Raw genomic sequence first — 24,155 nt, 5'->3', positions numbered from 1 at the left:
GGAATCCTTCCCGTACGGACGCGGGACGTGAACGTGGTTGTTGCGCTGACACAAGGGGGGAGAGTTGAGAACACAGGGACCAAAACGAGAAATGTTAGAGAAGCTAAAGCGATCATGTCCTGTGACAGCACGCAAATTTATACCAAAAATCCTTCGACGATCAAGCATTTCACCATGACACGACGCTTAGCAACCACGTTGGAGGAGGTTTAAAGTTTCCGAAGGGATTCCAAAGCGACGAACCGTCCGGCAGCCAGCACAGATAAGAAAAAAAAACAAAATGAAAGACGCACATACGTATCATACGTTCAAGCACATTCAGGGATCAGAGAGCCAGAAGTAGTAGGAAGTACCGATGTTGCATGATACCGAAGAGAATTCTCAACCTAACGTTTAAGGGACGCATTTAAGGGCCGCAAGAATGGCGGCGGTACTCGTACTGGTAAGATGCTACTAACAACAATACGTAATGTGATATTAATTTATTGATTTAAAATGGAATAAAAACAACGAGTTCTTTCACATCGAGCAATCAAGATTGGGCTTTATCATGCGAAAGAACGCCGGTCAAATAGTCAGCCACCTCCCATTGTCAGTTGAACGATTTATGTTTTATTTTAAGAAAAAGGAAAACAAAGTATACTAAATCAATATTTAAGCTTAGCTTGTACAGTTGTACAGGTAGATGTGCATGTGCAGGCCCTGTTTGCGCCTGATTGTGTGTTTTGCCAAATGTTTAATTTCTGTTTTGGTTTTTATTGTGTTAATGTTTATCGACATGTGGCGCTCTCGACAGTCGCGAATTATTATTATCCTTTCCGCCGTTCGAGGGCCGTGCGAGCCTTTTTCAATCTTACACTAAGGTTTACTCTACTCGTTTCGAAGTATTAAATCTACGGGTTGATGCCGTTCCGATGGACAACGATAGACAGTAGAGTGGTGCTTTTGGATGGATCATATTTACTTTAGTTTTCGAGAGAGGGTGTTCCGTTTCAAGGACAACAGGGAAGGACACAAACGACATCGTTCCGTTCTTCGCTTTCTCCGTCCATTTCGATTGAATTAATCTTCTCCGCTTCCTTACATTATTATTATCTTTGGGCCCACAGTTAACGAGTTATCAACTTTGCTTAAACGTTTTGTTATACAAATAGCGAATGCATCATGCGTTTGATCGTCATGTTTGATATTATCATTATTACTTACTATTGTATGCTCTTTTTTTATTCTTTGATTTTCATATTCCGTACCAGCCATTCCGCTCCATGTTATTGGATAGCGTTCTTACGGTATGATTTATTGCTGTTTGGTTTTTGCTTTGTTTCTACTGTTATGATTATTGTTTCACAAAGTCACAATGATCCGAACAAAGTACTAGAGTAGACAGGTAGCGCCATAAGAGGTTGTGCGCGTACACGCTGGTGTGGATGGACAAATGTAAGTGAGTCGCGTCTGTTGCGGTAAGTGTTATCGGATGTGTGCCGTTAGTAAAGTATTGCCAATATATGCCTAAGGCGGACTCTGAAGGTATTGACAAGTTTCAAAAATCATCGGAGATTGCTTTAAGAGATAGATTCAGAATTTGGCCACTGTCGCGGAAGTTATGTTTTCCCTCAACCAGTGTGTTATCTAGCGTATCGTGCTAACTACTGAATAATAGTTTAGATGGAAGCCTCGGACACTGAGGAAAAATGTACCAAATTTTTTTTAGGAAAGGTGCTAACAATCGCTTTGTTCTAAAACAGCTGGAAGGCGAAGGAAATGGTGTGTGTGATTTAGAAATTGTTCAACAGCTATATTTGTCGCACATTCTGGATGGTCCGTACTCTAGGCAAAAGGAATAACATAGTGAGTGGATCATGGACTTTCCGGCTATGCACATTCAAACTTGGAGAAGAACAGATAAAGCCAACGTCAGCGGAAAACGATAGAATTCATGAGCAACACTTACTAATTTTTGTTATTGTCAGGTTTGCTTTCGTAACTAGTTTTCAACTCTCGCTTGAAAGTGCATATGTTTACCGGGCGAGCAGAGGAAGAAAATTAAACCCTTTAAAGTACTACAAACGAGGAACGATAGTTTGGTTTGCCTCACTGTACGGGTAAACAATAAAGCAGTTCATGCTTCACATTGAGAAACTATTCAATTTTGTAGCTGGTTTCAGATATGTTCTGTTGAGTTTAAGAAAAGAAATTTGTTCCGTTACGTAGACTAACGCAATGCAACACTATTGGTGATAATGGCACAAATCATCGTCTCGTGCATTATTCGCCTTTGGACCGGGGATGATGAACAGGTTGATTGCTTTCGTATCCGTTCAAATATTAATTGAATTTGTTATTATTAACTTTATATGCGTGTCCCCATATACCTCTAATACGTGTAATAGAACATTCGAACGTACAACAGCGCCACCAACCATCATAATATATGCTAATATTTCACGGTGCAATTTAAGGGTTTTCTTTTCACAGTTTTCACACTTTACAACGACATCGATGGCCAGTTTGGTTCAAAGTATCGATTTACTAATCGGGGTTTTGAGGATGTTTTGTTTGTTGTTGCTATTTTTAACTATGTTGAATTATTTTGATCGCGTTGCAAAACATTGATCAATGTACAAATAACGGTAGTATAAACACTTTCACTCCCACGACATCGCAGTTACAGCCGTTTATTTGAATCTTTACCCATGCACGTGCTCTACTGGATGAAGTATGGATGATGAACGGGTTTAGTTGGAGCTTCCTATATAATACGCCAGCCTATACGACACAGTGGTGTTACGCGTTCCTTGCCGACGAAACAGGCTGCCACAGTCCGCATTAACGGTTGCTATGCCAACATCGCGAACAAGCCCTCAGAATACTGGATGAAGATGTTCAATGATTACGATGTTTCGTTTATTGCTGCCATTACACATGATTATTGTTTGTGTCTCGTCGTGTATGCGCTTATATTTTTTGTCACCTTCTCCAACCGTATGCCTAATGTTTGATGCTTTCAAAATCCTTCCTTTCTTCTGTTTGTTTTTCTTTTATGTTGTTATATTTTATATTTCTTTCCTTTCTTTTTGCCCGTGCCATCGCCCGTGTTGTTGCTTTTAAGGTATTTTATTGTTTGCCTTCATTTTGTTTACAAACCTCCCGCTATGTCGGCTTATTATATTAGCTTTCAATTAAGTAGAAAAGATGCATGTATATATGTATATATTTTATGTATATATGTGTATATATGTTTAACATACGTTTAAAGACCTGCGAGCTACTGTTTTCTTGGAAAAACGATGGAAAACAAAGTGTTTTTTAAGTGTCGAGTAGAGTTTACAAAGAACTGCAGCGTGGCACATGGTAATAAGTTTACTTATCGTTTAATTTGATTTGCGTTGGCCTGATGTGATCGGCCGTTGAATATGTACCGACACCAACTGCCTGACTAACCCTTTTCTCGCTCATTCTCGCTCGCTCCTCCTAGCTTCCCACGTTCCCACAATATGCTGCTGCTCAAGCGCTAAAGAAACCGTCCTGTACATCGTCGTTCAATTTTCATTATACATATCTACGCAGATTCAGATACGCTGACAAAGGCACTTTTAACAAGATGTATAACAATAGTAACGATGCCGGTTGATATCGCCTCAGTTGTGTGGGATTTTGTTTGCTACACGACGTACAGCTTACGTACTACATGTGATCCTTGCACCCTCTCGCATCATGTACAGCGATGCGTTAGGCTGATTTCTGTTCCGAACTGCCGCAGAATGCCTAATCCGCGTCACGTTTAACCGTTCGAAGACGGGTTGCCTGTGGCGTGATGCTATAGATGAGCCTGCCACGAGCTGTAGAGTTCTCAACAAGAAGTCTCTCTCGTATGCCACTCCGTCTTACAGCACCTGTAAGTTTTCGCAGTTCTTAAACTTGGAGTCCTCCTTGCCAAATATCCACGTGATCATCTGGCGTGCCTTCATCGAAGCCCGAACGACGCTGCGGTTTTTGTACCAATGCGCAGACGAAGGCTCCCGAGTTCCCTGCAGAACAGGCATGGGTCCTGATTATACAACAATCTCAATATTTTACGTGCATGGGACATCATGTACCTGTACGGCGGATTGCTCCCGTTTCAGACGAATCTGAGACAAAATGCCCGCCAGTAGCTCGTCCACGTTGTGGTTGATTGCGACGGACACCTCGATGAACTTGATTTTGTGGGTGCAAGCCAAGCATTTTCCATCTGAAAGCAAAAACGGCATGACATAGATTCAGAATTCCCGCGAGACATTCCAGCGGACCTGCCAGCTTACCCTGGGAGGATACGGCCCGAGACCGAGCGAGGTCGATCTTGTTCGCCACGAGAATCGTCGGTCGCGACCGGCTCACGTCCATATCGTGCAGCATGTTGAGCAGTTGGTCCGCCCGGCTAAATGTGGCCTTGTCCACCACGGAGTACACAACTAGGAACGCATCCGCCTTCAGCATCTCGTCCTGTTTGAGAAGCCAACACAGAACGAGAGAAACAGAGACAACAACACATTAATGAGAGTCGAATCAAGGGGCAACTTTGCAATGGCAAAAATCTCTTCAACCCCACCCGGATTGGCTTGATTATGTCAACTCGTGCCGAATTAGTATTCCACTCGGGATGTCCAACGAAACAAGGCGCCCTCTGGTGGTCGCGCCATGCGATTAGGACGACGGTGGAATAATTTTATCATGCGACGACAAGCCAACGAAGGGTTCTGCTGCAGCTGAAGCGAGACATTTGCCGGCACATCCTGACTGCTTAATCATCTGCACGGATGGGTGGAAGGCGGCCTTAGTCACGATTCAAATTGCTTCCACAAACAATCCTGCGTCTGAGGTCGATTTGGCGTCTAAGCTTTTTAGCTGGTTGGAAGGTTTTTGCTAATTGACCACCGTTCAATTGACTCCCAGTTCGGTCGGATTTATCTACCACCGATTGTTTGACATTTGCTGGACTTTCGTTTTTTCGAAATTGACTTCCGACGCCATTAAGTAAGCCAAAGAAACGGTCTGAATTTCGATGAAACGCGTGTTTTGTGAGCTCGAGCATGAAGTAGAAGCCCTCCCATAAGCTTCAGCTTTATCAACTTGCTACAGCTTGTGGATTATACTCTTCCGCCGGATTTCGATAATCAATCTTGCTTTTTAAAGTAAAACCCAATCATGGGCTTCTTCATCCTTCTGTACCTGCTCGAGCTCGTCTTATGTTACCCTTTCACGCCTTCAAAAGACCCGTCGCTCAACTCGCCAGCAGCAAACTGCACAAAGTCAATCTTATCATTCATTGCAGTAATGCAAATCATATTACCCTGCTATTCCGACAGCGGGCCAATGCGAAAATGATTCACTTCCCACGCACGCTAAAAGCCCATGTCCTAATCCCTAGTGGTCTTTTTTCCTGGGGAACGGCTACGAAAGCTTATTTTTGTGTGGGAGTGTTTGAATATCATGTTGCTAACAAAACCCACCAAGCGGGTCAAACCGGAAACTGCCTACTCCGGAAGCGCGTCACATTGTGGCCTCTGGGGAAGAGGGGTCTCTTGGATCTTCCGCTGATTAAACGCGTTTACGGTACGGTTGAAATAAAATCGCCTTTACCGCGATTCGCCTCGCCACGTCACTCTTCACTCACTCGTAAAACGGATCGTGATGACCTACACCGGGGTTGTTGGTTCAAGCATCCGTGGATTTCGCCCACGTGGGTCGAAAGCTCACATGAGCTGGTTCTATTTAAAATTCATAAACGATTCCATTTGCTGGGTGCCGATTACGGCATAATGCTTTCGGTGGGTGGAGGCGGATCTGCCGAAACCGTACGCATAGCTGAGAAGCCACTAGGGGTTGTTGCGATGTTAGATGTGTGCCTGCTACCCGGTATACAATTTAAATATTCATTTTTCTTCCGCTCCTGTAACCTTTGGATGCTGCCTGGTTGAGGTCATGAGGTGGGTGAGATATAACAAATTGCTTTTTGTTTGTGCTTTGGCTGATGAGTTTCAATTCCCCTATGCTTTTGAGCATGAACAAAGGCACAGCAATGGGGAAAAATAAAATAATAATAGAAAGCTTTCCAATGCCTAAGAAGGGTTAATAAGCGTTATGTTTCTAATAGAAAAACTGCCTATCTCATATGAAATTCGTTATTTTAACCCCCAAATGACCTCCACGCTTTGGATGAATGACATCGTGTAAGCAAACACTTTGGAGTAACGCCACAAAAAGGATTCTAAGGAGAACTGCTTCCAACCACAAGGGTTAACAGCCTTGTTCGAACTAGCCTGAGAAGCTGCTTAAAAAAAAAAACAAAAAAGAAAACGAGACCTTCTGCGATTTTCCCTCGCGAACGTGACAAGCACAACCAAAAAGGGGCCTCAACTGGCCCCTGTGTGGCGTGTGCCCTTATCAACGCGAACACTCTGTCAGCGTTTGGCTGAGAATGACGGACTGGTTCCGTCGTCGTCGTCGCCGTCGTCGTGCCCCAGTCGGTTCGAGATTAGCGTCGATGGGTCGGAACTCCCGGAGCTTCTGGCTGTTGGAATGCAAAACGACACCATTCACTTAAACTCGGCCTCCCGCTGGACGGTGTGGAGACGAATAATAAAACGGACTGTCGCCTGACGGCGCTGACAGCTCAAGCCGAAGTAGAAAAGTCCTTTTTCGAGGTGCCACCGGCAGACAAATCCCATACCGAACCGGGGGCAGGGAAAATAAAAACCGCGACCGTTTGTTGTGCGTCGAAATTGGCGTCTGAAAAGATTGATGAAGTAATTACCATGCACATTTCGTGCAGGCCGCTGGGCCGTAATGTAAGCGATTGCAGAAGTGATGAGTTCGCAATAAAAGCGCCATGAATTCGCAATTAGTGACCGGGCGCGTGACGGGTTTCTTCCGTTCGCAAAGCCACATGTTTTTTTTTTTTTCGTTTGCTTATTCTTCGATTCCGTGGCGTGATTGTGGCCTGCGGCCGCGTCCGAGGAAAGGATCCCACAGGACGAGATGATTTCATTTGAACGCTGATTAATTTTTCATCCGACGGCGCCAATTAAACGGACCAACTGGCCACCATTGGGTGGGAAATTCAATTTACAACCATACTGCTACTTCGCAAAAGGGCTCGTGCGTACACTGTAGAGTGTTCTGCTGTTTTTTTTCTGTGCACGCTAGTCTTTCGTTAAAGTGCTTAGAGCCTTTGATGGGCGTTTGGGTTGAGAAGGAAACATTGTGCGCATTTGTAGCTGGTTGTTATGGTGGAATGATTCGATAAGCGAATGTGCAGTTGCAGGATTTTTAAACCAATTCCACGCAGAGACGATTTTTCTTAGTGTAGGCCATCTGATCCGCATGTGTTCAGTTTGGTATAAATCAATTATGGATTTATTTTTCAGATCATGTCATTTCATGAACCTTAGATTGAGAATTAGGTAAGACATTATCTGCAAAGCCATTGCATTTACGAAGCCATGATATTCTTAACAATGATGCTTTCATATAATTTTCTTCATTTCAGCTTAATGTTGTAAAGTGTAGATCGCACTAAACCTTTTAGGAGTGTCAGCTGACTAGGGATATTTTTATCTGACTTCTTTAAAATAATAATCCAAACGAATCCAAAAACATTTTAAAATCCAAAAAAGTATGCGGTTGTAATAAATAAAACCATTCTTAGGCCAAAATTTGAATACGAATGTAATGCCCAACCGACATCAAGAGAATCTGAAACATTCCACACTTCCTATAAGAAGAATCAGAATTATTTCAACATTATTTAAAAAAAAACGCCACAGTTAAGTGTTCGTTGTGAAAGCTTAACTTGTTTTTGTGCAATTTGGAGCATTGAAATAAATCATTTTCAATTGTTTTCTTTGGCGAAGGTATTGCTTTAGCTAGGTATTGCTCTGAAAGATAGCAATGTTTTTATAACCTTCTACTGTCTAACTGAACAACTAAAGTCTAGAATCTCAGAGTCGTGGAAAAATGCTCCAAACAGCCCAACCCAAGCGTCTTTTGTGGACTTACCTTGTTGCCTAAATTGTCGGTCACGAACTTCAGCTCCGATTCCTCCCCATTCAGTATGATGGATATGTTCTGCTCACCCGGGGACTCTGAAACGACACCGACAAGAGAACGGGAAACGATCGATGCACCTGCAGTGATGACAAAATCCCGTCGAGGTCCCGTCATTACCTCGAGTGTCGTATGCGTTGATGCACTCCGACGATCGGAACTGCGACAAAAGTGCACCTTTGCCGACACCTGGCGCTCCAATCATAAACACGCAGTACGAGTCCGTCGGACCGGTTGGAGGCGTCAGGATCTCGTTGGTAACCCGCACCGGACTGACCGGAGCCAAGCTGTTGCTTCTCGAGCGCCTTCTACGGAACGAATCACCCCGATTCACGACGCCTGTGAAGGAGAGAGAAAAGAATATGTCGAAAATGGCACCGACGATCACACCCTTCTTGGGCGGCCTTTCCCGGATACGGCTCAGTAAAAATGATTTACGTTTATTAACACCGGATCGATTAAATTCAATCCGTTCGAATCAGGCCAAGCGTATCGCGAGGGTTTTACCCGAATCCCAGCAATGGACCCTAATTTTGTCAATTTCGCACGAAATAACACACCCACCTAGGCGGGCCGTTCTCGATTGAGAAAGCAATTAGGATCGCGATTCGAACGCACGAGTCCCCGCGACGGGATTTTCCACCCCAATTCCAGCTTCCGGGGCGGGGTTCAAATTAAAACGTTCGACCAGGTCCCTTTAAAACCCCGCGCACCTTATCCGGCAATTACGCAGTTAATTTTACACCCAACGCGCTATTTTCGGTTCGGTCTTTGAACTTTTCGCACAACCCTGGTTCCGGGAAGTCTTCCTGAACCCATCGAGCGCGAGCCAGCGGATCATGCCTCAAAGGAGGTTGCTCTTACCCTGCTTTGATGAGCTGAACGTTCTCAGTCTGATGTTGTCGTCATCCTCCTGGTCGTCTATCTGCAGGTGCTGAAGGTTGATCTGCGGCACGTCCAGAAACGCATTCGACTTCCTTGGCGTGGCTGTCCGGGGTTCAGGCATCGGGAAGGGAAAGAAAGCACACATTCAGCGATTATTAATGCTCCCTTCCTGGCTTTCGAGGGGGCGGTCAAGATTCAGACACCCACAGACAGTGACATTCGACTAATCAAACATGCAACAACAAACGACACAACAACCACGGGATGAGGCATGCAACGGGAATGCGTTTGGCTTTGATCTGCCTCTGCGAGCTGGATGGACGTTTTAATGCCCACAGTGCCTCACCAAGTTCCCGTCGGCCATTGGAACACCGGTGTGATACGATTGTGTGTGGGTGTGTATGCGCCCCCGTCGAGGTGGGAAATAATCAGGCCATATCATTTACGATTACACCCGTCGTAAATGAAGCCACTGGGGCCTCGGTGGCCGGGGAAAGCAAGAGTACAGCAACATCAACAGCAACACCAGCAGCAACTTTGACGAAACCACCGGCACCAGCGCTCTGGATCGATGAAAAGCGGGTGAGTGAAAGCTTGCCACATTTCGAAACACCCTCATCACCCCACCACCACCCGACCGGAGGGAAAACATTTCTCGGTCGGTCGATTACAAAACCAAAACCAGGACACCAATTCCGGTCCCGAGCCGGCCACGTCAGCCACGTCAGGTGGGCGTGGGCTCGCGCAAAAGGACCACCGACAAGGGTTGAAATTGGAATTTCAGGATTCTGTTGGTATCCGGGACTCGGAACCGAGTGCAACTGGCACACACACACACACGCATACACACACACGGGGACATGTTACGATCAGCATTAAGGCCACGACGGAACTTGTTGAATTTTGCAAACGACATCCAGCGGGACGCGTTTGCAGCCTCTGGAAAGCAGTCGTCCTTACTAGGTTGTGGGTGGGATGAAAGAGAGTGTGTGTGAGAGCGAGAGAGAGAGAGAGAGAGAGAGAGAGAGTGATAAGAAGGTGAGTGGGGGAGGGAAGAGAGAAACGACAAACAACGTGCGAAGGAAGACACCCAGCGCTGAAAGGACACTGCAAAAGGGGTTCTGCCGAGGGTTCGACGAATGGAAGACGCCTTTGGCGGCCATTGTGGTGGGGTTGGCACGCGGAACCAACGGTTGGGGAGAGTGGGAGTAGGGTTGGAAAACAACACACCGAAACACCGGGTGGATGTGGGTCGTGAACGTGGGTAATTCGATTGGGCAAATGGGCGAATGTCGCGCGCTCGCAGCCATACCTAGCTTAGTCCTTACATTTTGGTGACGCCGCTCTGCAACGAAGAGAAAGCCGAAATGTGTTGTTTCTAAATACGCTCTAAAGTCCTTTTTTGTGGGGAAAATCCCAATACGTCCCAAAACTGAAACACGTTTCGCTCCCCCTTTTTTCCCACGTCCCTCACTCCCACAACAAAAGCAAACCAAAACTGCGCCCAGTTAGTGATGCAAGCGGGCATGAGTGTGTGATGTGTTATTCAAAATTGGGCGAGGTTCTGTTGGGGAGGTTGTACGATACCTGAATTGTGCATGGGACGTCGTTGGGATCCTCGGCGTTTCTGGGGTGGTGGCGTTTCGGAATCGTTCAGCCGCGGTTCGCTTGTGCAGTGTCCTCGCGAGTCCTGCAGGGTTTGTGGTGGTGGTTGTGGCTTGCGGCGTACCTGTGGGGAGGGAAAAAGTGCGGAAAGCGATTTATTACCGAGAGAGTCAAGCGGCCATTTTTCTACTCCGTGCTTTGGGAAAACACATCCTGACATCTGAAGGGTTTTTGGAAACCGATTACATTCGCGCATTTAGTTGGCCTATCCGACACCAAGTTCTGTGGAAAATGGACTTGGGTGGTGTTGAAAAAGCGCCACTTGACGTAAGGAATTTGCACGAGGAGCGGAAAATAGCGTGAATAATGAACCACGGATTAGAGAGCTCTATTTCGTAAGCGGAAACCAAACACACATAAGCAAATTCGACCGAGCAGATCCGTTGCAAAAACGACTCACGAGAAAAGGATTGCTCTGACCGTTGTGACTAGCCTGATCGGTAAAGTGTCTTTTCGGGATAGGGAACCACTGGAAAATGTAACGGAAGACGGATTGAACGCGAAGGAAATGTAGCGTATATTTGCGTGTACAAACCCGGCCCGTAAATAACATCGGTCATATTTTTTACACGCACCGCATTTCACGCGAAACGGAGGTTTTTACATTATACAAACGAAAGCCGGAAATTTATGGCCCTTCGTCCCAAGGTTCCCGATGGGGCTCTTTGCAGCCATCCAGAGCGCGGGATGTGTGCCACCGTTAACCGTAAAACCATTTCTACTCAGCCTGCTCACGGGAAATTGTCCCTTGAGGTCTGCTCAGTCACACGCATATTCCACAGACGCGCGCCCTACACTTTCTCAGGACATTGTCGTTGGTCTAAAGGCTTAGATGGATTCAATTCATAGGGTTGGTTTTTTGTCGAGTCTTCAAAAATCTAACATTCTACGATGTCAGTACGCTTTAAACAAATTGGATAGCCCTCATTCTGCCTTGGAAGAATATTTCTCGTCTCAGAAAAACTGCTGACGTATGCTAACGTATTAGCATTTAGCATAAATACTCCATTCAACACAATTGTTGGAATCGATCAGACTCTTGAATCATCAAGAGTAAGCATTTTGTGTAGACCATTCCCATCTTATCAAGTTTATCGGTTGGCGTGAGCAAATATAGCTCTAAGGTTGAGATATGGCATTTACAATCAAAGTATCAAAAACATGAATCGGTTGGTTAGGATATGTGAAATAAACAAACATCGTAGCTTACTTAATCATTTTAATAAATTCTTTGTAAAGGTACTTCTCCTTCTTACAGTAAGGCTAAAGGAATATGGCTTGTTATAATATAAGAACATGAGGCTGACTACACAAGAATCAAAACAATAAGATCTATATTTTCGACATTTCAACCAACAAAAGTATCAAGCCACCTCTCTACTTTCAACACTTAGTATTGGAGTCTAGCAACACAATCAATCTGATAAACGACTCGTAAATCGGTAGTTAAACCGACAGTGATGGACAAGAGTAAGAATGTTACCATCAGCACCTTTTGGTTCTGGTGTTTGAAGCAGACTGCTGTGGAGGTACGTGCCTATCTAAGATCGATCTAGAGATCGTCTCAAAATACATATGAGTATTATGTAAATACATATGAGAAAACATGTTTCTCACTGATATGCTTTTGGTGGAAATAAAACATGTTAGACTTCTTAATACATGTGTTGAGTGCGCATCATTACAGGCAGTTGTAATTCATGTAGTTTATAAGTCTCCTTTCAATGAAATTTAGAATCAACATTCTGTGTCCTCGGCGTCAGCCATTTCGTGACTATCTTATGGGTGCTAGTCCATAACTCTGAGCGTCTAAACAACTCTGTTTGACGGAAGAAGCCTAGTTGTTGCTACCCCATGTGTGGGAGAGTGATGTACCGCGCTCAAACATTCGAATAACAAGCAAATCACTGTTCCAATAGTCAGTCGAAAAGAGAAGTTATTTATAAGGCCCAGATGATTGGATAGAGAAATTAAGGGCTACTTTGACCGCTGGTGCAGGGCTTCTGACATCAACACCGCGACAACTCAGCACCCAGGCGTACCTAAAAAGGCTGTTTTTTCTTCTTCATAAAACTTACCGATCGAGGTCCGGTGATGCGTGCACTCTGGGATCGTGTGGCCGGTTTCCGCCGCCGGTATCCTGGCGTCCCGTTGTCCGGTGTTTCGCTCTCCGACGGAGGACTGATGATCGTCTCCAGACTCGCACAGGCCGGGGCCGAAATCGACGAACTGCGCTTTTTATAGGCGGGTCGCGCCGATGAAGTTATCTCGTCCGCCATGGTCATCGGTGTAGAACGTCTCGAAGGACTACTCTGCTTTTGGTGCTACTTCTGCTGCTGCGCTGCTCTACCAAGTCCTAACGCACTCGTAGACCCTTCGCCTATATGCTACGGGGTGCGTTGATGTGAGGGTTGAAATTGCTTCCGTATGTATTGCTTTGCCGAATCGCAGCTCGCTGCCTGGGCTTTTCCGTTCGCTGTACCGTCGCTACTTCTGGCGCATCGTTTTCCGTGGGTTCCGTGGCTCACTGGAAGGGAAAGTTTGCCCGAGAGCCGAAGCAGACAAGACACACTGTTAGTACTCGTGTTAGTCTGTGCTCGCCCCCAACCGGTACATTAACGCAAGTGCCCACTAGAATGCATTCATTATTCTGTTACCTTTATTTACACCCCGTCGGAACTGTCGGAAGCCGCGTCAATATGCAGGTCGCGCTTCTGTTCCTTCAACCACGCCGGAAACAGCAAGTGCGGTGTTCGGAAAACCGGTGCATACGGCGTGAACCGCGCGGGTGGCACGTGTCACTGTGTGCGGTAGAAGCAGAAAGGTGCTGAAACGGGTGCAAGCTCTTTGCTTGTCACCCACCAGGCTCACCACCATGGACCGAATCTGAAAACCCGGAGGCTCATGAATAAACATCAGCCCTTTCTGTAGCCTGATTTCCCGCCCAACACCGGGTGACTCACATACACACACACACATACACCCACCCGCAGCACCACGATGGCACCCCGTTTTGGTTTGGCGTTCCAAAGGTTCCGCGGCTGTATGAGCCGTGCTTGAAACTTCCGCAAATTCAATTAGTTAAAAGTCGCTCCAAACCGTCCGGCAACTTACACGTACACGTCTCTTATCAGTGCTGCTCCTCGAAGGGTGCAACGCTTGGTATTGATAGAGCAATTGAGGTGGGTGGTCGGCAAACCGCGGTTCCGGAGGGAAAAACACACGCCACTCGAGTACCGAAAGTTTTCCCGGCAAGACGGCGTGCGGTGGAAAATTCCTTGTTCGACATGCCGCCGTTGCCGTTTTCCTCGTCACCGAAGCAAAGGGAAATGTGTACGAGGAATTCAATATTTTAACTCGACCGTCGTCGAAGAGAACGCTAGAAAGTAGGCCGTAGACTCCGTTGAGAACCTTTGCCGAGGCTTTGTGTGGCATGCTGGCTAATGTTTTCGCACATACACTTTGAAGTTCGGCTTAAATTCAATTAATTGTCGCTCACCCAACCCCCAAAAGGAGGCAACACTCCACGCAAAAGGGCAACCCACAAAGCACGAGCACGATGGCGAGGCGATTTAATTTACCTCACGTCGGTCGAAAGGAAAACACGTTCATCGAATTTCCGGCGAGTTATGCGGGTTCTGAGGCACCGAAACCCGCCGCTCAGCCGATAAGACACGCCAATTTTCGCGCGGCTTTTCCATGTGCGGAAAAAGATTATTTTTAGCCCCCACCGGCGAGGAACTCTCTCATTAATCATCGCGTAGCTCGTTAGCCACCAGGACGTGGTGGTGGTTGGTGCGTTTTCCTCGACGGTGAGTGCGTTAAGTAATGCTGCTCAAAAGCGTGTTTAAAGTTGGGCTGGTTGGGTGAAAGCCTTTGCAGTGCAGGTTATCTAGACTCGACCGTTGGTCGTACACAACACCCTTAACCGCACAATTACTGTCGAGAGGCCTAACGAGATCGAACGAATTTCACGTCATCCTCGTTAGGAGTTTGCTAATCACTCGTCAGTGCAGTGAGTCTTGAATGTTCTAACAGAACTAGAAAAAGATTTAAAGCCAGAACCAGATCATAATCATAGCATTCAGCTCCCAGAATAGATTGGCGCTTGGATCACAACCATCCTTACAAGGGTTTCTGCCATCATCTTTATGGGTTTATTGATATCAAAGCAACCTCTTTGTTTCGTAAGCAAGCACACCAAATTCATGGCCTACTTCGTTTGTGCCTGGAAAATGGCGAATAAAACAAATTGTGTTTATTACCCAACCCTAGTTTGCTCGCTTTAAACCACGCCAAATTTAACGGAGCACCATATCTCCGGTCGCGTGGAAGCAACAAAAAGAAAACGTTGTGCATTCTTTCGAGCGAATAAAATAAAACAAAATGGCCACCACGCGCACGGTACGATGGTCTAAAATCTTACGAAAGCAGGCACGTGTCCGTATCGGTGGAAATGCCACCGTTTGGAGTTGGGTTTTGTTTGGCAAAAACTTCGCTCCGAGCAAAACATTTGCTGCAAATTTTATTACATCGTTCCCGGGGCATGAGCTGGAATTCATCGCCTGGGCCCCAACTAGCCGTCGGGCGTCCCAGCCCCATTTGCGAAAGTTTGCTGTTTTTCCTCCTCCACCAGGCTCCTTGGCGTCGTTTGAAATCGCTTGTTTCGCTCAAGAATACCTGAACCTGAGGCAACAGAAGCTGGTTTAACTTTTGCACACTCGACACCGGCACAGAAGTTGCTGCTGGGGTGTTTCGCCTCTCGAGAGCCAAGTGCAATCGAGCCTCGAGCGTCCTCGCTGGGGGTACGCAATGCGGGAAATAACCAACGTTTTCCCGATGGCCGGGAAAACTCTCCCACGTGGTGAATGATCGCATCGTTGTCGGAGCGCTATCATCGAAGTATCGAAGAGAGACAAAAAAATCCTTCGCATGCTGAACCTCGATAAAAATATATGTATATACATTTCCCCCCGTCCAAAGGCCGCGGAAGCGACTTCGCATTTTGTTTTATTGTTTTTCCGATGCTCATTACCGCAAATGAAAGCGTAACGATGAGCGTACAGAAGCAGAGAAGAACCTACGCGAACACGACGAATGTGTCCTTCGTTCCGTTAAGTAATTTCCCTTCTTAACGGCCCTTCGGTCGGTCGCTCGGTGGGAGATTATGTTGTAAAACGCCCGCACCCATTAACCACGGAGTGGGCCGGAAAACGAGATTTTCCGCGCAAAGCCCGAAACGTGGCTTGAATAGAGAGAAAAAAAAATGGAACAAGAACGCTGTCCTCGCCAGAGAACAACACAAAAACGGGGTAAGTACTTGTGGTCCGTTCTCGGAAGCGCAGGCAGACAACGTCGCTTCAACGACAAACAGCACACAAAAAAATGCAAAAGAACACCAGCAGGATGAAAGGACCTTCCAGTGCGGGACGCTTCGAGGACGCGCAATCCCGTAAGCCGTTTATTTGCAAAATGAATCATCAGGCAAACCGACGATCGTCAGATAAGTCGTCGTTGTCGACGGTTCATTTTTTTTTTCATCTCCGTTTCTTTCACGTCGCAGCCCTTTTGTGTCTCGGTTCTTGTGACAGATATCACTTTTAATGCCTTGGCCAAGGGGTATTGTGCCGACTAATCACTAGTCCGTTCAACATTGAGACGACATGCGTGGTTTTTGCTGGTGTTTCTCGTGATTCTGACTTCCAGCTGGGCGGTTGATTTAAATCGTCAATCAGTGGCCGGGAGCGTGGATTTTTGCACCAAAATATCGGCCCACAGGCAGCCTATAATCGACTCGAGTTTATCTTGGGAATGAGCTGCAGCTCGTTTCCGGTTGGAGCCGGAGGGCCGCACAAAAACGCCCGGGTGTAAATTTAATGGAATTTTTAATCATCTTACAACCATCGCTAGAAGTCAATCCTCTCGAGGAAAATGAACCGGTCTCTGATTCATAATTTATGATCCCACTGAAACGGGTTTCCAGCGCCTGGGCAATCGCAATTAGCAAACCACAAACCACTCGTGGAATCGGGGATTCGGGTTCCGCCTGCATTCCGTGCCGTGCATTAATGCATTCGACCGTTCGGCAAATGCAACGACAGGATGCTGCACCGACGAACGCACCGCGCCGACTAATCAGTTTAAGTGAAACATAATTTTCCCGCACCGACTAAAGCATAATTGAATGTCTGACGTGGCGGCACGGCCCGAGCCTGGCCCCTTTTATTTGTACGTGGGCTCAATTATCCGGCCCTTGGGCCGCACCATCGACCATTCCATCCACCCACCCATCCAGCCGGCAATCACGGCCATATTTTCACCCCACACCACCCATGGGTGGTATTGTTTCGCAGGCTGCTATCGGGCGACAGCCAGCGACAGCTCGTCCTGGTCGACGAGAACGACCGTCGTCGTCGTCCTTGCAAGGTTTTAACCCGATTACCGCGCGTCAAACCGGGTCCAACCGTACCCAGCCAACGGACCGTGTGGTGGCCATTTTGCTTCCGAGGAAAATGAACTTTTGCCCGCGGATCACCGAGTATCGTCCGTTGACAGCCACTGTGGCACTTGCACTGGGTGTTGCGGGCATTTTCACACGGCACATTTTCCACCAACACACACACACACCGAGTCATGGACACACACCTATCCTATCGTGCTTCTTACAAGACGGCCGATGGGAAAATTGCATTGCGCCGTGTCCGTTGTGCATCCGGCGGTGGAAAGAACCCGAGCGAACTAGAAAACCCCTAAGGACTAAAAGAGTTCCGGCCCGTCGATGATAAGCGACGCCACGTCACTAATCGCCAGCAACACCTGTGGAAAGTGGACCTCGGCACCGGAACTGTCGCAGCTCGCGATTTATTCCATTACTCGCTTTCCATATCGCGGTCAGGTTCGCCCCTCTGTGCAGGCAGCGATTTCGCGTCGCTTTCCGGTGACCGGAAGTGCACAAGGATATCGCGCCACAGCCGTGTTTTCGAGGGCGGGTCTGTTCGTTGGGTTGAAAAGCCTCCATGCCTCCCCAAAATAGATTGGCGGCTTCGTGACGGTCTGACTGGGCCGAGATGGGATGGAATGGACTCCCCGTGGTTAGTCCCGTTTTTGGTGGTTTTGATCCTCCATCCGCGGCCATCCGTAAGCAAATTTTTTTTGCACGCTTCTGATAGCGAGACGGGAAAATTCGTTCAACCCTCCGTGCGTATACACCCCGTTAGGTGATCCATTTCCAGCGCATAACAACCCTTTGTCCTTTTTTGGGAGAAACATCCCATTTCGATGTACGCAATGGCATGCGAGGGTTACTAGGGATATTTTTATCGAGTTTGGAAGCGTGTTATATTTTGAACACATTCATTGGCATTGATTTTCTATGTAAAAGCAGATAAATGTTCATTATTACGTTCGTCTTGTGTTTTATGAGTGAAGCGACGAAGTAATACGAAGTATGAAACTCTGGAATAGAATTCTTTTTTGAGATGGAAACATACCTCTTGACGACGTGACATGGTGGGGACAGAAAAAACTGGGTCAAAATGGAGCATATTTTAGCGTATTTAACACCATTTTTGGATAACGTCAGCCCAGTATTTCTAGCTCACAGACATAGGCCGTGATCTCCATGTAAACCGCTACACTGTAGCATCACATAAATTGTGATTACAAAAGGTAAATAAGGTATTACGGGTATAAGGTATACGGATCAATCGATAATTTACGAATGTTCTTTTATCTGTCTCTAGCGGTAGATATATTTCCACGCTCATTTTGAACAAATAACTTCATTATGAACTTTGTTTTATTGTTTATTCAAACACGCATACAAAGGATGATGGAAAGGAGTGCTAACAAGCGCCTATATGGTATACATAATATAAGCAATATAGGGTTTTACTGTAACCGATGACCGAAGCTCCAAATATCTTCAGAATCGTGTGTCAAAGATATCCACCCGTAACGTAAAATAGTGCTATCGAACTCTAACACTTTGATTCATACATAAAATCACCATTTCACCTTTGAGCATTCCCAGCACAAAGTGTATCGTAAGATTCACCTCATAAAGCACGCTTCACAAGCCGATCAACCGGACCCAAATGCGAGCTAATCTACCTCGGATTCCTGCGACAGTTTGCTAAAATCTTGCCCGCTAGCGCTTAAGCGCCCGAAATGAAATCCTCGTTTTCCGCTCAATCTGCTGCTCGAATGATAGGACGGGATCGCGCCCTATCCCGCAGTCTCCACTGGCGAGGCATTAATTTCTGTTTACATTCTCCCAAAAGCGAGCCACTCTTGGCTAAGCTCCGCCATTAGCGGCTCGGCAGACGTTTTCCACCACACGGCAGCGCCTGAGCGCCAACACACAAAAAAGGACTACAATCACGAGGCGACCTTTCCCGATAGCGACGCCGGCCGACCCGTTATAAATAGCTTAATGTTTTTATAATCTTCAAACAGCTTCGCACCACGATCGCACCATCCACGGCAACACGGCCACTTGGCCACCAATTGGGGGGGCTCAGTAGCTTCTCGGTTCGAAACACATGATGCCCATTATAGCATCTTCTCGGTCTGTTATGTTTTCGGATGTTTATGATGAGTTCGATATTTACTTTCGCCCGGTGCCCTCGGGGGATGGAATTTTCACTGAGGGCAGGAAAACCTAAGCCCCAGGTCAGGTTGTTTCCCAGTGGGTCTTGGTGTGCGTGTAATTTCCCAGGCCCAAGGGCTCTCTACAGCGAAGAGTCCCTTTCAAACCCATTCAAAGAAATGGACCCGATGACGAGCCGTGCTCGAAAATATCACCCGTCTGCGGCACTCTAGACTTTTTGGCTTGGGTTTTATTTATGCAACGCTCGATCTCAACGACGCAAAAATGACGCGTTCATCACGAGTGGCGATGTGATTTTCCTCCCATTTTCTAATGTTTAGCCTCTTGTGATGGCGCTCGTGATCATCGTCAACGTAAGGGTCACAAGAGGAAACAGCTCGAATAGCTGCTGCTGCTACTTCTGGAGGTGAAGATCTATTAGTGAGCCCATCAGCGCAGAAGGAAATGGCACAAAGTTGCTAGATCGCAACGTGGCTTTGAACAGCGCCATCCAGCTCGTTTTGGGAAGATTAATTCCACGGTTTCATCACACGCTGGGAGTGTCTATTTTAAGCTCTGCGGCGATCAGTCAATCGCTTCCTTAGCAGTGAGCAACCAGCGCCATTAATTCGAGCGCCAATGTGCCGAATGGAACCTTTCGAGCAGCGCAATTAATAACGATCGCTGAGTTTTTCTTCTCTTAAGTCTCCCCCTGGGTGGTAGACTCACTCAGGGATGATGTTTCTCAGAAATGTTACGAAAACGACAACACATTTTGCTGATGACAGTTCGAAATGGTAGACAATTAATATCCGCGGAAATAAGGAACTGGCCAATTGGGAAGGTTAATGGAAATTGCCCCACATTTCGGCGAGTGGTTTAAAAAACCGTAGTCAAGAAAAGATGTTTCCATCGAGCGATGGTCAGGATCATAGGATTAATCTCTGAAAAGAAAACACTTTGTCTGGAGTCAAATGCAATACACGTGTAATTGGATCCCTCGAGTTGAGGTTGTATATGCAACCCGAGCCAAGGCGTAGGAAGGATGTTTACCTCAGAATGGAATGCCGAAAGCAAATCACCCGTTGGAAATTTATGCCATTTTCCCAAACGCTATTAGCGCTTTTCAGTAGTGAGCGATTTTCAATCGACTAAAAACTCGTTTATGCAGCGCTGGTTCGAGACGACCGCATTAACGAGCCGGTTGTGTTGAAAGCACCTGAAACCGATACAATCCCGGCACGGGCTCCATCTCCTAGATTGCATTCCGCTTCAGTTTGAATAAACAGTCACACGGTGGGGCGGAAAATACGACCCCCAGCAATGGGAAAAACGAACGGCTCCTAGAAAACCCCGGAGACAGCGCAATAAATTCATACTTTGCCCCGGTTTATTATCGCTGTTCATCATCATTATAGAGCCCAAGCTCGGGTCTCTCTAAGGAAGCGGTCCTACGGTCAACGATCGGCAGTGAAATTAATTGGGCTCATTTGTGGTTGTACTAGGGACATACTGGCCCAAGTAGCTAACCGACCGCCAATCTCGCATTGCATCGTTATCCTAGATTGGTGCGCCATTTTGTTTCTTACCCACCTTACTGGTGCGCCTTTCTTGCGATCGGAACACGGATTTTGGAATGCTGCCAAAGCCGGACGTATTTTATTATCCCGTTCCCCGCTTTTATTCCGTGGTCGAGTCGGCGGCAACCTTGGTATTACGGATTAAGTAATCAGCGAGATGGATTATGAAACAATTGCCATTAGCGTTATTTTTAGCGCCACCCCATCGACCCGTTGGGGTTCGCTTGGCTAACGAGAATTGTTTTTCAAAACTAAGGCGGCAATCCGAAAGCACCGTCGAAACCATGGAAATTTCAATTGCTATTTCGTCACCTACTGCGATGCCACCTGGCTAAGGATCTCCTTTTGTGTATGTGTGTGTATGTCACGTAACGCGGGGGTTCGTTGTCGAAGTGACAATTCAACTTTAGCGCGAGGGATAATTACGTGCGAAGCAATGATCGTCGAATCGCTTGGTCTTGTTCATTAAAATGCCACAGAATAACGCGGCGCGAGAATTCCAAACAGCGCTCCGGATTGCCAATTATCATTCACACGGTGTTCATTAGCGAATGTACTGCCGTAAATTGTTTCCCATGCCAGCGGACGAAAGCACACGAGGTTCGGTCGCGTTGGTGTGATTGTCGTTTCAAAAAGAGACCGAAAAAAACAAAAAAAAACTGCCCAACGAATCGAGCGTGCAGTTGTTCACTGTCGTTCTGGTCAGCTCACTCGAAAGTGCCAAATACAGAACACGTAGTCCGTAGATGGAATGACGGCGGATAAATGTGAAATGGGCTCTAACTTTCTTTTTGCCCAATTTAAATCAAACTCCGGTGCTTGCTGCAGAAGCGAACCTTTAACATAATTGAAATGGGTGTGATGAATTTCGCTTCTGGCACGGAAAATGGCGAACCTTTTCGGGAAGGTGCTTTCTTTTTTTCAAAATTCACAGCGATTCTTGGAGCAGGAAAGTTAGCAAGTAATGCAACAAATTCAACTAAATCTTGTCCACGAAGCTGCACCGTTTGCACGTTTTCAATCAATGCGGCGATGCCGGAAAACGGAAAATTTCAATTAAACGTTTCGAACACCAATCGAGCTGCCAGAATCGATGCACCCGCAATTCCGGGCCTCTCTTTGCCGAGGATCACAACCAAAAGGGCGATGGAGAACCTCGCACCGGGAAAACCACGCGATTTAACTTTCTTCGATGAATTTAAATTTTAATGAGTTTTGCTCACAAATCGCCACCCACCACCCACGCCGGAAAACGGAATAGGGCGCATTTGTTTTTTTCCAAAACTTACCTCCTCAAACAGCGCCCTTGCAGCCGGCCAGTATTGTTCCATTTATTGTCATTCAATCGGAAACTTCGATGACTCCGTGGGAGCCGTCATTCGGGACGAGCCTCCTCGATCGTTCCGGGTTTTCCGACCCCTCTCGGCGAACTAACAGGCTTTTCTCACTCACTCGCACGAATGCACTCTTCAAACGACACTCTAAGCACTCACACACACGCGTTATGGAACGCTTCACCTTATCAGCTTCAACATCACCGATCTGCGCGCGAGAAAGCAAAGACAAATCATTGTCACGATTTTCCACAATTTGGCCGCCCATTCGACCCACCCACGGGAAATTGTGTCCCGTCGGATAAGCACGCGGGCAATAAATCGAATTTGTGTGTACTTTCCGGGCGGTGAGGAAAATGAGGAAAAAACCTCCCCTCCACTTCTAATCTTGTGGACCCGCGTGTTCCTCCCGGTCTGTAAGATCCCTCCCCAGGGTGATCGAGGAAACCCGTCGCTACCGACGCCGCCATCGCCGTCCAGTAATCAGCAGAAATTCAATCATATCCATATCCGGTTAGTATTAATTCGCTCAATTTTCGACGACGGCGACCTCGAGCCGGTTCCCCGATTGGGTTTTATTTTAGCCTCACGGGACGGAAAACTTCGACTCTCTGAGCTGCCACTCCATCTCCTTCCCCCCCCCCCCCTCCCCCTCCACTCCCCTATTTCCCACCCATGGGTGGTTGGGAAAGCGATTTCCACACGCACGCTCACGTATTTGGTTTTTTTTTCGGTCGTTTTCCGGCCGATTTCACGTATCGTGCGCCATATTGGTCGCTCGGGGTTTTTCCAACACCCCCTCCCTTCGGAAAAGCAGCTGCAAACATTTGGCGCGTTATCACTTATCAGCGAATCGAACATTTGCTCCCACACCACACGACGTTGGCCCTCGCATGACCTCGAGTCGTTGGAAAATCGCGCATCTGTCAGCCGACGAAGAAAAAACGGCCTCCTTTGTTCGTTGTAAGGCACATCGCATGCATCGGTTCTTCGGCACTTACGATTCTGATTCCATTTCCCTTTTTGTTTTTTTTTTATTTTTCTTTCGTTCCTACACCCGTAACGCGCACCGGTTTTGTTTTGTTCTCAACGTCTCAAACCGCCAAGGATAGTGGACGGATTGTTTTTTTGTGTGTGTGCGGAGGGAAAGGCCGCTATTTTCGCACCGACGACCACACCGACGGGGGAGTGGAAATCGAGAGCAAAATAGAAAGAAATGAAAAAAAACACCGACAAATAAAAGACACAACGTGGCACAACCAAGCGTCGTCGTCGTTGTCGTTGTCGTCGGTGACAAGAATTTTCCGACCATCCCCATTCCGCGGTCTATTCGACCGCTCGTTAGGATTTTCACTTTTCATCCCGTTCCCACATACACACACACACATACGCTCTCGGTACTCCTTTTGCGATTCGAGCTGTCGCACGCTGACTTCCTCCGAGTCCGTAGGGAGCCGCTGGGTGGGTGGAAAAGCGGTGGAAAGCTCGTGAAACGATGAGCACCGATTATTTTTAGCCCATGGCGGAGATATTTTAGTCCACTACTGCTGCTGCTGCTGCTGACGATACGACGTCACTTTCACATCTTCTGCTTCGCTGGCAGAACAGACCGTATGTGGGTACAGCAGTGGGTATGTGGGTGTGTGAGAGTGTCCATTCGGGTGTCCAACGGGTTTGTGTGTGAGTGAAAGAGATAGCTAGTCTCCTACTCCTTCCATTGGTTAGCGCTTCCCGATTCCGGTTCCCGTTTGATCGTTCGTCCGTGGAAGGAGACGTCGTCGTCGGTAGTGGCGACGTTGGGGAAGGGCCTCAGGAAGCATCCTTTCAGGGCCATTCGCGTGAGATGTGTTTATCTTGCTATAATCCTCCCCATCCAGCATTTGGCGGGCATTTTTGTGTGATCGACAGCAAAAGAACATATTCTCCGCCTTTCCACGCACGATTGGCTTTCAAAAGCCGTAGCGCCAAATGAACCGTTCGGTCGGAGTTTGCGAAGCATTCCACGAGTTGTTCCGA

General features: G+C 47.0%; 1 protein-coding gene across 1 annotated transcript; it reads right to left on the bottom strand.

Moving 5' to 3' along the window:
* Positions 1-571: 571 nt before the first annotated feature.
* LOC128726734 (GTP-binding protein RAD) lies at positions 572-22,264 on the bottom strand. Its single transcript, XM_053820559.1, has 9 exons — positions 22,095-22,264; positions 12,714-13,162; positions 10,558-10,699; positions 8,950-9,072; positions 8,206-8,424; positions 8,038-8,123; positions 4,302-4,482; positions 4,098-4,231; positions 572-4,028 (listed from the first exon to the last, which is right to left on the bottom strand). The coding sequence occupies exons 2-9, from the start codon at positions 12,918-12,920 to the stop codon at positions 3,885-3,887; spliced, it is 1,236 nt and encodes a 411-aa protein (XP_053676534.1). The 5' UTR covers positions 12,921-13,162; positions 22,095-22,264; the 3' UTR covers positions 572-3,884.
* Between the last annotated feature and the right edge of the window lie 1,891 nt (positions 22,265-24,155).

Source organism: Anopheles nili, chromosome 3, assembly GCF_943737925.1.
Source record: "Anopheles nili chromosome 3, idAnoNiliSN_F5_01, whole genome shotgun sequence".
Taxonomy (NCBI): Eukaryota; Metazoa; Arthropoda; class Insecta; order Diptera; family Culicidae; genus Anopheles; species Anopheles nili.
The sequence above is the reverse complement of the archived record's forward strand: the minus strand, read 5'-3'. Positions and strand labels throughout refer to the sequence as shown.